This window comes from Corapipo altera, unplaced genomic scaffold (genome assembly GCF_003945725.1).
Source record: "Corapipo altera isolate COAL_440 unplaced genomic scaffold, ASM394572v1 59, whole genome shotgun sequence".
NCBI classification, from domain to species: domain Eukaryota; kingdom Metazoa; phylum Chordata; class Aves; order Passeriformes; family Pipridae; genus Corapipo; species Corapipo altera.
In genome coordinates, this window is record NW_020884917.1 from 6,314,368 (window position 1) to 6,332,348 (window position 17,981).

General features: G+C 40.4%; 1 protein-coding gene across 16 annotated transcripts in view; it reads left to right on the forward strand.

Moving 5' to 3' along the window:
- GOLGA4 (golgin A4) overlaps positions 1-2,282 on the forward strand; it is a 72,953-nt gene extending 70,671 nt beyond the window's left edge. For 13 of the 16 annotated variants that reach the window (XM_027655910.1, XM_027655914.1, XM_027655916.1 and 10 more), the window contains one exon: positions 1,548-2,114. Coding sequence is in view for 1 of the 16 variants with exons in the window: in XM_027655909.1 (XP_027511710.1) it covers positions 1,548-1,568 (21 nt within the window). In the remaining 15 variants the exon portion in view is untranslated. Of the gene's footprint in view, positions 1-805; positions 875-1,547 lie in introns of all 16 variants that reach the window. The other 3 variants (XM_027655906.1, XM_027655909.1, XR_003529747.1) reach the window with 2 other exon arrangements.
- The last annotated feature ends 15,699 nt before the right edge of the window (positions 2,283-17,981 follow it).

Here is a 17,981-nt window from a genome sequence, read left to right on the forward strand (position 1 = left end):
ACAGAACAGCTGACTTAGGCCTAAAGATGCAGGTTGCATCAGACTAGCCAAGCTAAACAAGCAACACACAAGCAATACTGGTTGAGAGAGGAATACAGTAGGGAAGTACAGAGGAAAAAGCTTTCTGCGCTCACCGATAAGCTTATAATTTGAGTCACTAGTGGTGTTTGATATATAATAAACTCTGCAGATAAATTCTATAGGATATGGTCATAGAATCATAGAATCATAGAATAGATTGGGTTGGAAAAGACCTCCAAGATCATCAAGTCCAACCCCTGATCCAACTCCAATTACTATATCATGGCACTAAGGGCCACGTCCAATCTCTTTTTAAAAACCTCCAGGGATGGTGAATCCACCACCTCTCTGGGTAGGCCGTTCCAATCAACTTTTCTTTTCCTCCTTTGCAACTGGAGTTTTACACAGTTGTCAGGAATTGATTCAGTGTGTGTGAAGCAGTTGCTGTCTCTTGCCTGGAATGCAATTGTCAGCCTGCAGCACCACCACAGCAAAACGCATTAACTTAGGCTGTTTCCATGGCTAGTTACCACAATGCGGTTGACAGGTTATCTCCCTCTCTTGCAGTCATGCAAATACAGCCTTCAACACAAAATAATACTTCTTTCAAAGGAAAAAAATTGTTCATCTTAGCTAACAGTCATGATTTCTACTTTGTGATTTTTTTAAACCTTTGAATACAATGGTGAATGCACTTTATTGCACTTAAAATGCAATAGAGTTTGGACTGTTTGGACTACTAGCCTTGATCACTTCTGACAAAATCAGCAACTGTTTTTTCTAGCCCTCTGTTGAAAAGAATTGAATTGTTGATAATGATGGCACAAAGCTATTTACAACACTATTTCAGAAGGTATGTTTGAAACTTATGTTCTTGTCATGCTGTCTATAATGCTGGTGTAAAAAATTCAGGTGTTCTCAGCTGCATTTGAAACACTACAGAAGGGCTTGTTGATGTTGACCTTAATGTCAGCAATTATCTGTTACACTTTCATAACTTTAACTAGTATATATGTAAACTGTTCAGACCTCATTATTGGATTGTAGTTACTTACTTCATCTCAAGTATTTTTGTCCTTTATTCTTGCATGTATTTACCTTAGAAATTAAGGTGATGCTGACTTAATTGTGAAGGCGGTCAATATTTTTCTGGTAGAAGAGACTTTTTGCTAGCCCCAATATTATACATTATCATTTCAATTTTGATGATAGGCCTTTATGCAGAGAGGACAACCTTGTGTTTCATTGGATTAATATGCACAGACGTGGTAGACTATTTCCAATGAGACTTCTGACTGTTTTGCTACAACTTATTTAATTTTCATCAATTTCTCAACTGTGTTGCAGATGCTGGTATAGAATTGCTTGCTCAAAATCAGTTAATAATTTGGCAGTTTGACTTACCTGAAATTCTTCTATCTCCTAATCATACAAGAAATAATGTCATTATTTTAATATTAAGATCTTCTAAGTTGTTCTCAGCAATCTAACATTTGTTCATTTCTTCTAATTTTTCGTTCTTCTAGTCATGGCTACGACCATCTTGAATTTGTGATGAGAATGTCTCATGACACTGCTGCTGAGAAATATGTTTATATCTCTTTTGTTGTCCCTTGAAAAGGGACAAGAAAAAAAGCTATTATTCAAGGTCACAAATGGACAGCAAGAACCAAAACTCCACACCACCTTTGGACCATGAATATAGTTAAAACTGCCTTGACAGAAATGCTAATCAGGGGTTATTTGATGATTAGTCTTTCTCTTCTATTGAATACTGTCTTCTATTTTGTGTTAAAGGTTATTTTTTTAAAGGAGAGAAAAGACTATCCAGGGAAGGAATTGCCCACTACTGTATCTTTATACAGGTTTTACTGGGTGTTTTTTAAGAGTTGAAATAAATTGTTTGTTTCTTCTATTTATTTTTTTTTTATTTTTGAATGAATTGTGCAATACATTTTGAATGAGTATTGGTTGAGGTGATTTTTCTGATGAACTAGGAACTCCTGTTGACAATTCTCTCCTAATCTGATCTTGATTGTTTGCTAAAGGTCACTTCTATATGCTTTTGCCTACAATAAATCCAAATTGCAGTACCTCATTTGTTTACTCCTAGCTTTTTTACTTATATTTTTGTGGAGAAAAGGTATGTTCCTGTAAATTCCTGTAAATAGTTCGTATGTAACTGATCTGTGACTGTTGACAGCACTAATCTAAATAGAGCTGAGATTAAATAAAGTTTATTTACTGTATAATTTTGGAACGTCTTTGGTATGATTTTTCTTTTGAAAGGATCCACCAGTATTGTTCTTATTCCTGTCTGAGACATCCTTAGCTATTTCCAGGCTGATATCACTCTCATAAGAAGAGCTACTCAAGTACATTAAACTGTAAAAAGTCAATGGAGACCTTCAGATTTTCAAGGGAGCACAACCTGTGAAACAGACACATGGTGAGCTGAAAAGCTGATGTGAGAATGTAGCAAGTGGGGAAGCTTGTGTTGTAAAGTTTTAAATTATCATAGAATCACAGAATGATTTGGGTTGGAAGGGACCTTAAAGATCATATAGTTTCAACCCTCCTACCATGGACTGGGACACCTTTTACTAGAACACATTGCTTAGGGCCCCGTGGAACTTGAACACTTCCGGGATGGGGCATCCACAACTTCTCTGGGCAACCTCTTCCCACTGCCTCCCTACCCTCATAGTAAAGAATTTCTTCCTATCATCTTATCTAAATATCTCCTCTTTCAGCTTAAAACTGTTCTGCCTTGTCCTGTCACTATCTGCCCATGGAAAAACTTGCTCTGGAAAGCTGCAATGAGGTCCTCTGAGAACCTTCTCTTCTCCATACTGAACAACCCCAACTCTCTCAGCCTGTCTTCACAGAAGTGCTCCATTCCTCACATCATCTTTGTGGCCTCCTCTGGACCCACTCTAACAGGTCCATGTCTTTCTTGTGCTGAGGACCCCAGACGTGGACGCAGCACTGCAGGTTGGGTGTCCCAAGGGCAGAGTAGACTTGACTTGCTGACCAGTCCTCTTTTGATGCAGCCCATGATATCACTGGCCTTCTGGGCTGCAGGCACACACTGTTGGCTCATTTCCAGCGTGGAAACCTCCAAGTCCTTCTCCACAGGGCTGCTCTCAATGACTTCTTCTCCTAGTTTGGACTCGCCTCTGGGATTGCCCAACCCAGGTGCACTTGGACTTGTTAAATTTCGGTAAGTTCCTATGGGCCCACTTCTCAAGTTTGCCTAGGTCCCGCTGGATAGCATCCTTCCATCTGTTGTGCCAAATGCAGTGCTCACCTTTGTGTCATCTGGAAACTTGCTGAGGGTGCACTCGATCTCTGTCTGTGTCACTGATAAATTAAAAGACCACCATTTCCAAGACAGACCCCTGAGGGACACCACTCATCACTGGCCTCCACCTGGACACAGAACCATTGACCACAATGCTCTGGCTGTGTCCATCCAGCCAATTCCTTACCCACTGAGTGGTCCACCCTTCAAACCCATGTCTTTCTAATTAGGAGAAAAGGATGTCATGTGAGACCATGTCAAAGGCCTTACAGAGGTCTAGGTAGATGACATTGGTTGGTCCTTGCAGTCACTCCATCATAGAAGGCCACCATGTTAGAAAAGAAAAAAAAACAAGCTGAATTCATTTGTATCCTAATGAAACTGGAAGTGAAACAATTTGAGTGATCCAAGGTCTCTTGTGGCCACTAGCAGTATAAAGAATATGTTGAGTTTTAAATTGCTGATTAAAGTCTAAAGAGACACAGGTTGCCTTTGGCAGTTAAGGACCAAGAGTTAACATCTTCATTTCCTCCTGCCTTGTCTCTGGCAAAGCCGTTTTTTTATGCTGCTTTGTTATTTATAGCTTCTAGGGTTTTTAGGGGACAGTGATCTAACTTCTTCCTTTTATGAAACATCAAATGTATCAAATTTGCTTTAAAAGTCCATTACTCCTTGTAACTGTTTCCAGTATAAGCCCATCTCGCTGCTGCTGTTGTGTAGCAGAACGGCATGCTCCAGCCTGTCACAGCAGCAACCTTGACCAGACTTGACATGGGTATGTTTGGCTTTGAAAAAAGCATATTCCTTGCATATCTGGCTGAGGATTTGTGGGATTTTCCTATTGCTGTCATTACAGTAATCTAAAACATATATCTGAGTTTTGGATTTCCCTGTAAAGTATATGTTGTCATAGGCTTTGGGAACTTAAATGCAGGGATCTATTACTTTGACAGTGAGTATCACTATGATCACTCTTGTCCTCACAGGTAAGCTATTTTTCACATTTTCTGTTTCTGTTCTTTTCCCTTTCCATGAAAGATACTAGTTATGGACTGTACTTTGTCAAGCATGACCTAAGTGCAGTGGAAAAAACTGTAATAGTCTGTATAATATTCATACAACATTGGATGGACTAAATAATATTTTCTTCCCTTAAACGACCTAATTAAAGAATACAGAATGGATTAGAGAGTCATTGTTTGTTTGTTTTTTAAATAAAATCAGGTAACCACTACCCATATTCACATTTTGAAAAAAATGTTTGAGGGTTTTTTCCCTTATATGTAATTTGTTAGCAATCACATTCCTCATGGGAATAATGGGAAAGTGTGTTAAGTACAACAGTTTTTTTCAGACTGAAGTTTTAACTGCTTCTAAATTTTTTTAAAAGAGAATGTGTACATAAGGCATCAGTTTACAGTTTAAATAAATGAAACAAGTTAAGGTGAAAGCATGAAAATGGTTGCTTCATTTTGAGTACTGTTTTTTTTGTTGTTGGAGTTCAAATGATTCTAGCAGTGCCACTGTGGGTATAAACTAATATGCTCCAGACCAAACCTACTTGTGATTATAAAATGTCCTTGTTTAGACACACATAGGTGAAAGTCAAAGACTGTATCAAATAATTGCCTGCCTTTTTAGCAAAGGTTAGAGGTTGCCAAGCTCATTTAGACTGGATTGTTAAAGGATGCATCTGAGAGAGAAGATATTTTGATTTTCTTATGTTGAACCTTACCTTAGACTCTTATAGGCTCCCCTGGGGCTGGAAATGGTTAATCCCAAGTAAGTTTCCAATGCAGGGCCAATGGAGAGCTGCGGTTTGCCCCTGTGAAATTAGCATATTACAGCAGACTGGAAGGGAAGTTGTTGGCAGAGAGAATTGGAGCCATGAGGTGGCTGGGGGGCCCCGAGTTTAGGGGTGCCCCTGGGCACCCCGCGGCCCCGGCGCTATGGCCAGGGCTGCGGCAGTTCTTTGCCCTTTTTCCCCCCCTGTGAGTGCGGGAGTCAGCAGCGGCGATCGTGAAGCATAGCAGAAAGAATTCCAGGCAGAGGAGAAAGAAACTTCAAGCAGTCTCGCTGCTACCTTCCCTGCAATGGCAGGGGGAGGGAGCAACTCAAGTTGAGACTGAAGCAGAAGAGGGATGGGCCAAGGGCTTGGAGGTGCCCTACGTTGGGTTTGGATGAGGGATGCGGGGGATGGCCCCTCGTTGCCATGTGGCAGTGGAGCTGAGCCTGCAGCTGAGATAGAGAGAAGCCAAACCAAGCAGGCTTTTTCTGGGCAAGGACTTTAATGAAAGCTATTTGGGGTATAAGACTGAGCAAAAACCCAGAAAATCTGCAACCTGGGGGCAAGAGTGGACTGAAGTGGAAAAGTTCCTGAGTCTTACTCCCTGGGAGGAACCTTCACGAAGCAGGGGGAAAGGACTCAAAAGCTGACTCCCTGTAGCTCATAATGCAGACCTGGTGTAGCAAGTGTTCCCTTGAAGTCCAGGAAGAGACCTCGGCAGAGGCCGAGCAGCTGGTGGGGATGCAGAAGACCCCTTCCCTGTACCCCAGTGAGAGAGAGACATTAGCTATCAGCCTGAAGGTTCTTCTTCTGGATTGATGTGGCAGGGCCCCAGGGGTGGTGGAAATTGTATTAATACTGTGTATTTATTTGCTTTTTAGTTTCTGTAGTTTTTATTCTGTTAGTAATAAATTTTGATATAATTTCCCCATGCTGAGTTGTGCCTGTCTGAAAACTTCTCTTACATTGAGGCAAATTGTGGGGAAGGTTGGAAATTGGATTTTTAGGGCTCAAACCACTACAAATATATATATATGAGATTTTTAATTTTATGGACCCCTATGCATGTGTACAGAAAAAAATATGTAGATCTGTTTATAAAGATAAGACTTAAACAGGGTTATCAAGCATCCTCTAGTGTCCAGTTTAGATAAAAAATACCAGGTTTTCTATTCATGTGTTATTTCAGTGGCTCGACTGATACTTATTAGCAACATACTATTTTAAACTTTTCATAAAACATTATCTACAAATCCATCCAACTTCCAGTTATGCCATTTATAGTATCTCTTTCTGTGTGATCTGTGCTAAAATTTATTTTCTCTCCTACATAGTACATGGTATCTGGTTCTTTCCTCTAAAATGAGCATTTCAGACTGTAAACTGGGATGAATACTGAGAAGATTGGTTTGATTTTTGTCATTCGTACTCTTGCATACAATCCTATTGTCCATCTGTGTGTGCTACAGAAAATACTTTTTTTCCTCTATGGAGTTTGTAAAGTTGAGAAACTTATTTTTCATTTGCTTTTTCAAGAAGAGGTAGCTTTTTTGCAATGTCATTACAGCTTTATTGTTGCCATCAATATGAGCAGAAACTGGCAGCTGCTCCACTATGCATGGAATATCAAGACCAAGCTATGGAGTACCTGTTCCTAGATGCTGGTCCTCAAAAGTGTTGGTAGTGTGGGATTTGCAGACTCTGGTTGTGTATATTCATAATATGACAAATTAGAAATGACAGAACAGAAGAAAGCAGAAAGTTGCATGTTCTTCTCCATCGTGTCTATCTGTGATTTAGGAGTTGCTACCTTTAATTTTCTTTTCTCTCTCAGGCTGTCATTCACACTGATTCTAGTCTTCCTCTGTTAACATTGAGTTGGTTTCCTGTATGCATTGGAGTAATTTTAAAGGCACATGGACTCGAAGGAAGTACATCTGTAGAGAATTCTTCTGTTGTAGAACAGTGACAGCCATTATTTCCTGCAGTTGCCACTAAATACCACGTGACATTTCATAGAAGTGGTAATTCAGCTCATGGTAATCCTGTGTTACTTTATAGCTGTGCTAGCACATCATGGTACAGCAATGGATGCTGATGGAGCTAAGTGTGGTGCAGGAATCTGCTGTGACATGACTTGCTTCTCTTGGTTGTGGCTGCCAGGTCACCTGGTGGCCACTGGGCAAATGAACAAGGTAGTTGTTTTCTAATTAGGCGTGTTGCTGTAACCAAAGATTTGGCAGGTAACTTTTCCAAATGGAGACCAAGGCCTGCGTGGCTCTGGGGGGCTTACCACGTCCAGGGTCTGAAGGGTGTTGTGAGTGCTGCTGCCAAAATAGGTCTGTGTGCCTGTGGCAGAGACACCTTTACCTGATTGCCTCTGGTTGTATCTTGACAGCTTGCACCTCCAGCATTTCTGTAACCATTTAATTTGCTTAAAGGAAATGGAGGAACAGCAGAGTGTATGCAGTGTATCCGCAATTACATGGCCCTTCTAGAACAGTAGTTAAATAAGAGGAGAAAGAAAAAGGACGAAGGATAAGGTGAAAATTTAGGGTCTTCCTTTATGGTGAAGAAAATTGTTATTAGGCTGAGCTGTATTCAGAGAACGAATGTTTTTCTTGCCTGCACTGAATTCTAACTGAAACATGTTTCCGCATTAAAAGAAACCATCCCCACCTTGAAGCCCTGCAGCCACAGTGAGTGCTATCTGTGTGTTATTTAAAGCACACCACACTTCAGCCCCAAGATTCCAGTGCTGCTACTCAGTTAAAATACGATCCAACCAAAAATTCAGTACAGGATGTGTCTAGCTCAGTTAAATGTGGAATTTTTTTCCCCTCTTAGCTTCAGGGATAGCACATTCAGGACATAATGATTCTCAGGATGCTAAACTGTTTGAGATGAAGCACAGTTTCTGTGTATTTTATGCAGGTTCTGCTGTGGTGGGACCTCATTTCTAGGATGGACTGATTGAAATGTTGCTATAGATACAGGTTGACCAGGAGAGATCCAGGTTGTATGTGCTTTTCCTGAAGATGAGGATATTCACATGCTACCTAAAAATACTATGGAAGTATTTTTACTACATGCTACCTAAAAATACTATGGAAGCTGGTCTTACAGTGCTCTCCTTATTCAACCAGTGAATAAACACAAAACTGCCATACCAGTCTGTGGGAATCTGGATGTACCTTTATCCATAGTTTTATCTATCCTACATCTCTTGGGGGATTTAACATTGGTTTTTTTAGATGTGACTTGCTCAATACAATAATAGAGAAAGGGAAGAATGCACCAGTGGCAATGGCCAGCATGAATTAGGTCTTCCAAGGAGACATGTTTGCTTTGTAGTGTGCTGCTCATGGCCATACATAGGACCTGCTATGTTTAGGTTTTTAAGCATAGGCAGATATAGTGCCTCAGTTATTTGTAGTGATATGAAACCTTTTTTTTAGAAAGGTGATTAGAGAGAGCCTCTCTGCTTGGAAAGCTAAATTTGACCTTGCGCCTTTTGGCTGGGTGCATGTGGACATCTCAATAAGGCAGCAGGGCAAGCCAGAAGTTTTGGCAGAGCCAGCAGCTTCCTCTAAGCAAGAGTACTGCAGACCAGAGAGCTGCTGGGCAACAGCCAACCTTGCAATGTACAGGCAATCTCTTCAGCTCCTCTTTTATGTCCAATTATTTGTTAAACACTTTATTTAATTTGTCTTCACTGAGCCTTTCAGGGGCTTGTGCATTAGGGTCTCTTTTGAAATAGGTTTTTTAACTGGCAGAAGATGAGGGGTGACTTTCAATGAGCTGCTAGACAGCATGGGTGTCTTGATTCCTTTATATAATGGGGGAAGACTGAATGTAAGAAGCAAATGCATGAAGTTAACAGCTTATTTTTAGGTTGAGAATAAGAGTGTATTTCTAGGCGGGTTGTTGACTATAGGGAAGCTGGAATTAACATTTACTTTAGATAAGCTCTAATACTGACTAAAAATAGAAGTTAATTTCTGTATTGTAGACATCCTTCAGCAGGATCCTGTTGGTTTTCAGAAAGACTTTTGTGGCTGCAATAATGGCATACTATACTTAGGGAATCAAATAAATGCAGAGTATCTCCTATGTCACTGCTGCTGTCAACTAATTGTGAGCATAGTTTGTTTAATGTCTTGCACTGGGATGCCTGGACTGATTTATCATGTGTCTGAGAAGGCAGGATAATTAGCATCTCAGCTGATTTCATGTGCACTGTGACCAGCCCAACCAGGCTGGTTCCAGTTTTTTTGATGATGTTGCTGAGGACAGAAGCATGGCTTGCTTTCACCTGGAGCATGCAGGTCTCCAAGCACTCACCAGGAGGGGGAAGCATAACATACTCTTAATTTTTTCCAAAGGTTCTGCTTTCCTCTGAAATTAGAGTTGTAGCTGAGCTTGGACTATTTATTTTTGATGGAGGAACCTCTACCAAAACCCCAGTCTCACAACTTGGGCTTGACAGTCACTGTCTCCATTTTGGAAGACATCCTAAGATTTTTCTTACATTGCTAGTGCCACATGGTCTGTTCAGGACTGTGTAACTTTGTTTTAATAGAGTGATACTGTAAGCAACTATTAGAAATCAGCGAGTGAACCGCAGAACTGTCACATCGACCTCCAAATTTGTCCTATTTTCTTGCTGGTCTATGGTATGACAGGGGCATCAAATTCCTGTCAGATTCCTCCCAGAATCTCTCTTATAGCAGAGTCAGTCACTGAGGTGTGTGAATAATGTTGTTCCTAAAAAAGAGAGCCTGCTGGGTTATTGCAACTGCTATGCTTCTCTGTTTACATTATTTGTAGCGAATATCACTCTGGGGATTGCAAATTCTTTGCCTTAATTCCGCTGATTTAGATTGAATTATACCTGCCAAAACTTCTGTCCTAGAGGGTAGGGGGTTTGAGGGGTTTGTTTTGTTTGGCTTTTTTTCTTTTTTCTTGTTTGCAGTTTTTTAATTAGTGGCATCGACACAACATCCTTCTTGCTATCTGAATGCTGAGATTCAGTTTTTTTCACATTATTAACCTGGAGAACTATACTGCTTCTGACATATCTCATGCCAATAACAAGTCCTATGGAGTCCCACAGTTTATTTTTCTGAACTTCTGTATATATATAGTACACAACAACAATTCTCAACATAGTTGAGAATTTAGGAATAACTGGGTTGCAGAGAACCTTAGGTTATTTGGTTAAGGGCTCGAGATTTTAGTGCTCACACAGACAACTGTAGGAAGTGCCTTTTCTCTGTGTGAACAGGTTTGGATCTCTTAAAGATGATAAGTAGGCTATTGTTCACATGAACTTTTCACACAAGGACTGTATGATAGAATGTAGAATAATAAACATTGAGTGGCTGAATAATAGAAAGCAGATGTGCCAAGAATGCCAAACAAAATGTTTGAAAACTGTGCTGTAAACTAGACCTTTCAACAAGTGGCCAAAGCTTCTGAGACCACTAGGATCTCAGCCTTATAGATTTTGAAATAGAGGCTAAATAGGAAAGTAGAGACAGTACTTCAATGTATAAATCAATGAGATTTAATATCATATGGAAAAATGGTGGATCCACCAAGTGGTGAGTATTCCATTACTTTCTCATATCTACTACGTGTTTCCCACTTGTGATTTTTCTTTTGATGTAGTCAGATGAGAAAATCCACTTGTGTTTGGCTTAAAAATTCTGAACAGTCCAGCTCCATTAAAGCTTCTGGAAAGTCCTCCCTGACTTTCTGTGGGTTATGTCCACGCTGTTGAAAAGGACCTCCATCTATCTGTCTGTCTGTCTATCTGTCTATCTAATTATATAATCAAATATGTAATATCTTTGTCTTAAGCTGTAATTTTATAGAAAACTAAAACATGTAAATTTAACGGCATGTAAACTGGTATCATTTTTGCTTAGTTAATTCCACTCAGATGTAAAACTCTATTTTTGAAAACAGGATAGTACATGGGTTATAATACTGTATTTGTTTTGTGTATCTCATCATCGGCTGGTTATTTGAGTTTACCACAGTGCAGCTAGTAGGAAGGATTAGCTGTCTATAAAGCAGCAGTTTCATAAGCTGCTGTGATACTGTTGCTGAAATATAGACTACAGCATGGCTTTCCCTGCCTTGGGGAGTGATAGGTTGTAGCTGTGCTTAGCACTTTAAATGTGCAGGTTGAAAACAGTGGGATTTTTGTATGGGAGCTGATGTTTTCAAAATCTCATTTGTAATTTATTCTCTTCACTGAAACACTGCAGCATGTTGGTTCTCCTTAGAAGAGTGCCCCATTGTCCTGGGGATCTTCTAGAAGAAGGGAGAAGAGCTGCTGTTGGCTTGTAACTTGGATACTGACTGAGTATAGGGCTCAGCTACTTACAAAAACTCTCATAAGGATCCATTGTGCCTCTATGTCTCAGGTACAAGAATTCTTGTCAGCCTGAGGTGGACATAGAAACTGCAGGTTTTTGGGAGGTCTAATCTCCTCCTGGTCCCAGACAAAGGACAATAATTGGTAGGGGAATTTGATTTATCATTTCGCTTTGATGTATTTCTCCAAGTAGCCCAGCATTTTTCCCAGAAGTCCCAGGGTTAGCAGTAAAGAGGTAGTCTTCTAGGAAAAACAGCTGTCTTATGAAAAGTCACAATTTCAGCATTCACCTCCATTACTTATAATACCCATGAGGTTATTAAAAAGATCATGGAGAAGAGCTATAGCCTGGACCAATATCTGTTAAAAGCCAGTGTTATGTTTTTCTCCAAATTGCATGGTTCATTCAACAGCCCCATCTAGTCTGAGTTTAAAATTCAGCCATGGGTGAAAGCTCAGTAGATAGCCAATAAATATTAAGTTAGATGAGACTGAGACCATGCTAGAAGCAAGTTCAATTAAGAGCATATCAATCTTCTTAAGTATGGGGATATCTACGAGTTATGTTTTAAGGCTGTCATATATTTGGTTACATTTCAGTGATCATTTAGGAGGTACTGCAGAGGCTAGCTTTGGTGTAGGCCAGTTAGTATTTCTGGAGTTTCTGTGTAGTCACAGATGAGTCAGAGGTTTTATCTCTTGATCATTCTTGAAAGCCTAGCTTTGGGTGCTCTAAATTGTCCACTGGTGGAGCTTGACTTTTCCTTAACCACAGCTCTTGTATCTTGATAACCTGTCTTCCCTCACGGTGGTCCTGTTGGGCATCTGTCAGTGGAGATGTGTGCTGGTTTAAAGGTAAACCGGCAGGGGAAATGAACCCAACTCAAAAGAGAGATTACAAGTCAGAATAACAATTTAATAAAATAACACAATAAGTACAGTTATACAGACAAACAATTGGTTTTAACCCACAAAACCCAAATGTATAACCCAGCACCCTGGGGCATGAACAGAGTGGTGTTCTTAGGGCCCCCTGAGTCCAAAGTAAAAGGAGAGGGAAAAAACCTGTTGGTGAGAGTGCTGGTGCAGTCTGGTCAAGAGTGGTGATTGCAGTCCGGTCGAGAGTGGTGAGCTGCAGTCTGGCTGAGAGTGGTGAGATGCAGTCCTCCTCTGGATCCCACGAGTGGTGAAAAGGTTCCGAAACTCCAAGTTTATATATTCTCCAGTTCAGGCAGGAATGCTCAGTCCTTCCCTCAGAGCGGGGAATTCCATAAAAGGGTATGAGGATGCTCAGTCTTTCCCTCAGAGTGGGGAATTCCATAAAAGGGTATGAGGACAGGAACATGTTCCTATTTCGCAGGCCTCTACTGATAACAGTTTCTGGGAAATGGCATGGAAGGCTATAGAATACACAGTTTTGGGCTACACCCATCCAGTGATGAATCGGTCCCAGCTGTTCTAACTAGGGCAAGATGAAAAAAACAAAACTTCATCATCGTTTTGCTTAAGAGAGGCCTCAGGGGGCTGGTGTAGCTATTTTAGGGGTAACTACCTGAGACGTGTTGCATGTACTTTTGGAATATATTGCTATGTGGCTTTTTTTTGGATTTACACGTTCTTATCCACTGGTCTTTCTTATAGCATGAATATAACAGAAGAAATAGCACATAGAGGATTTGATTACAGTATATTGCCAATTGTGTCTCCTATTGTTAATGGTGATAAAAGCTGTGATAAAGGATAAAAGGGTTGAAAAATCCATTGATCCCTGGGCTGTGGTAATAAGGTTTGGTTTGAGTGACTGAGCACCATCTCACTGTTGTCAGTATGAAATAAAAATGTGTAGTGACAACCCTACTAGCAAGACCAACGCTAGTGAAGAAAAAGCAATTCAAAAGAAGTCTGTGTTTGTGACTTGCAATGTGTGGGTACATTTTTAAATATGTAGTATATGAATATGTACATCAAGAGTGTATTTCTGACCACATGAAAACAAATGTATGACAGCTGTCAGAAAATGAGAGGTGCAAAATATGATTACTATTTACTGTTAGAAGTACAAAAGGTAGCCTGAAACCCAGTTCACTCCAAACACATGCTTGGCTTCAGGTCTGCCATTCAGTTCCCCTTAGGTCAATAAAGTACAAGCATGCTCTCATATTTAAGCATGTGTTTAATGAAGCACATACTGTAGTTGAATAGAGGCTGCTGAGTAGATGTCTGTTACATGAGTATGAAAATGCAGACAAAGACAGACAAAAAAAAAAGTTAGGATAATCCATCACATAAGAAAAATTTACCTGATGGATTTTTTTTTCTTTTATTTGGCTCAGATAAATTTCTTCACTTACTGGTATCCAGCATATGATAAATGTTTTACATTATATGATCCATTTTCATTTGGGCACAAATTGACCATAAATCAGGCTGAAATAAACCCCAATACTGAACCAGGTCAAATGTTTTAAGTGCAATGTTAATGCATAGTTTTAAAGGGGATAGAACAATGGTTGGATCACTAAACAATCTGGATTGCTGATGAAACAGTGCCATTTCAGAAAAGAAATCCCTTAAACACCTAAGAAGGGACAATTGATTTTGTAATATGAGGCTCTGAAAATTCTGGCTTTCCACTTTATTCTTTTAGCTATTATTATGAGAAGGTGATTTTTGATTAAGTCATCAGCTTCTGTATCTCCTACAATTCGCATTGGCTCATCTAGTCACTAGTGGTGTCCCCCAGGGATCAGTGTTGGTCCTAGTCCTGTTTAGTATCTCTGTTGGCGATCTGGATGAGGGGGTTGAGTCTACCATCAGCAAATTCGTGGACAACACCAAGTTGGGTCAGAGTGTTGATCTGCTGGAGGATAGAAAGTATCTGCAGAGGGATCAGGACAGGATGGGTAGATGGATTGAGACCAACGGCATGAGGTTCAACAAGACCAAGTGCCGGGTCCTGCACTTTTGCCACAACAACCCTGTGTAGTGCAACAGGCTGGGGGTAGAATGGCTGGAAAGCTGCCCAGTGGAAAAAGACCTGGAGTACTGGTTGACAGCCAGTTGAACATGAGCCAGCAGTGCGCCCAGATGGCCAAGAGGGCCAATGGCATCATGATGTCTATCGGTAATAGTGTGGCCAGCAGAACCAGGGAAGTGATTTTTCCATTGTACTTGGTGTAGGTTGAGTGCTGTGTCCAGTTCTGGGCCCCTCAATTCAGGAAAGACATTGAGGTGCTGGAGCAAGTCCAGAGAAGGGCAATGAAGCTGGTGAAGGGTCTGGAGCACAAGGGCTATGAGGAGCAGCTGATGGAGCTGGGGTTGTTTAGCCTGCAGAGGAGGAAGCTCAGGGGTGACTATATTGCTCTCTACAACTATCTGAAGGAGGTTGTTGCCAGGTGGGGGTCAGCCTCTTTTCAGGACAAGCAGACAGTCTTAAACTGCACCAGGGGAGGTTTAGGTTGGACATTAGGAGGAAATTTGTCACATAAAGGGTGATTAGATACTGCACATGGAGGTGGTGGAGTCACTGTCCCTGGAGGTATTTAAGGAAAGACAGAATGTTGCGCTTAGTACCAGGGTCTAGCTAACATGGTGGTGATCAGTCATAGGTTGGATTCAATGATCTCAGAGGTCTTTTCAAACCTAATTGATTCTGTGATTCTGTCTTCCACCCACATAAAACTTCTAAGACTCTCAATCTGCTTGGAAAACGCTAGTACAGCTGTATGAAAAAGGTAAGAGGCAGGTTGAAGAGCTAACAATAGCAAATAACAGTACCAGCAAGAGAATAATTTTCCTTCTTTCCTATTTACTCCAGCTGGCGAAGTAGCTACAGAAAAATGCAAGAACAGACCAATAAGAATTAAATGTGTGTATTATGTGAGGAGATCAGTGTAGTCACCTCAGTCAATTTTTCAGTGGGAACTCAACCTGAACATGTTACCTCGCAAAATTAATTCATCTTGCATTTGGTGCAGAAATTGAGGGCAACATCTCCTTAATCTAATGGGAATAAGGTAAAAAGGTGTAGTTTGTACCATGACAAATAGCAGTCTAGATTTTGCCTCTAAGTCTGGATGCTGCAAGTGATTTGATGTCTGACAGGCTGAAATGGTACAAGTTGAAACGTAGTCAGCTTCTTTCAGTGTGGCTTAGTAATTGCCAGGGACAGAGCTCTGTTCCTGTCCATTCAGCCATTTCCTACCCCATTATCTGGTAGGCAAGTGAATATGGAGATTTTCCTCTTTATCCAAAAGATGTTATATTTATCGTATTTTATGTATGTATATATATATAAATACTTTGGTATATTAGAGTTACTCCTTTTGTGCATTTGTTACAAAGGAACATCCCTCTCTCCGACAGTTTCAGCAGTGATGAGGGCTTGAAAAGAAATGAGGAAAGAGGAGAAGTTTTTCCCATTCTCCTTGCACTCCAATGAAAGGTGGCAGTGCTTTTATTTCTCCTTCAATGGGGCAAGCAACCATAATCTATCTTTAGAATGAAGCCACAGTGGAAGAGGAATTGAAGAGGATGCTCTTTACCTGGTAGGCAAAAAGAGCTACAAAAAATGTCTGGAAAACATCTCATCCACTGAAAGACCAAAGAAGTTTGGTCTCCTGAACTTCTTACAGCTGAGTCTGAAGGTGAGTTACATCACAGAGTTCTGTGGGAACTGACTGAAAAGAAACTGCAGTATTATCATTAGGACCTGATTTACAAACAGAATTACTGATCTCCTTGTATTGAGCACTTGTCAGAGAAATACAGAGAATGCACACGAAGAATCAGCAAGTCTCACCAATGCAATGGGAAACCATTAACCCAAGTTCAGTTAAAACATTCTTACTACTGAGCATGTACTGACATAAACGTATGAATAACGATGGGGAGAGGCAGCAGCCTTTATTACTGAGATCATGAGATGCCTTTGCTTTGTTAGCATGTTCCTGCTGATGGATACCAGGGCAGGAGAAGGGGGTGTTGCCCTGGCCCCACACAGGAACACATCCTCTCCCCAGCTGTGGCTAAGAACAAGCAGGAGGGAGCTGGGGGATAGGTAAAGAAATCTGCACCCAAACAAATGGGGCTCAAAAAAGATGATCAAATAAGCTTACAGCAACTGTACTTGTAAGTTGTGAGTGCCTGTGGGAAGTGAAAATGCAGTTACTTGTGGATATAAACTGGATTAAAGCAGATGGTTAAACCTCAATCACAGCACTACTTTGATACAAATGCAAGAAAAGGCAAATAATAAGCAGGGTCTTCAGATTAAGTAAGGTATTGGTAAAAATAAGGAAAACAATATTGAATTCACAATGTGCAGTATAGGAACAAATTTATATTTTATATATATATTATATTTATACATACACACACACATATATGAATCATCTCTGAAGTGGCATTTTGGCAGGGGAAGCCTCCAAGAGGGCAGCTTATCTGTTAACGCTAAGTCTTGATGAACCCTGTCTGTACACAGCTGAATCTTTAAGAAATGCAGACATGGTGCATTTGTTTTCTCTTTCTTTCCAGTCAAAACATTATTGTATTGGACTTTTTTCCCTGAGCTCTACTATTAATTAAAAAGTATTGTTAAGGGTGCTATTTCACTGACAATTCTCAATATACAGATAACTTTTCTAATTTAAAAACTAATCTGGAGGCTGAGCCTTGCCAAAATACAGTGTTCAATTAATATAGGTGGGTGTAAAGTACAAATTAGCCCTATGGTGCAGGTATGGAGGCTCCCTAGATGATACAAACTTCAAGGTTCATGAAGCGAGAAAAGGGATATAGAAGTACAGATTATAGTGATTCCTGTTCTGAATGGTTCTTTCACGAAGGGTTGGCATACAATTTAATGTATTATCCAGTGTTCTCAGCCCTTAGTTTTGCCATATTCATTTAACTGTACATTATTATTACCCTTGCTGCTGCATTGGATGCTTCCCATTGCTTTCATAAATGGATGCCAGAATTTTATCAGCTCAACTTACGCCACTGAGACAGGCAGTTTCTATTTCTGTTTGGACTGACAAAATTCCTGTTAGATTTAACATGAGATGACTTCGGTATTTGGATGTGCAGTACAAGAAAGAAAAGGATGGAAGTACTGTGTTCCTGGCCTTTCCCTGGATAATCTTCTTTGCCAAGAATGGAGAGCTGAAATTTTTGTGGACTGACACAATTTCATATATATCACTTCTAGTTGAAATAAGTCATCCCAAGAGCACTCTACAGCGTGAGAGACAAGTGTTCCATTCACCTCCTCTAGCTGCTTTGCTTCCCTCCTTCCCCTGGAGATGGATGAACCTATTGCTCTCTCCAGCATGTCATCCCACATTTCCTTTAACTTTGTTGGAGAGCTGCCTGAGCATCGCTCAGTGCCCAGGTAATTAATTGAAAAGCCCCATGACTTCCTTGTTTCAAAAGGCAGAGATTTGACTTTGTAGTGCTAATGGGATTGAATATCATTTGTG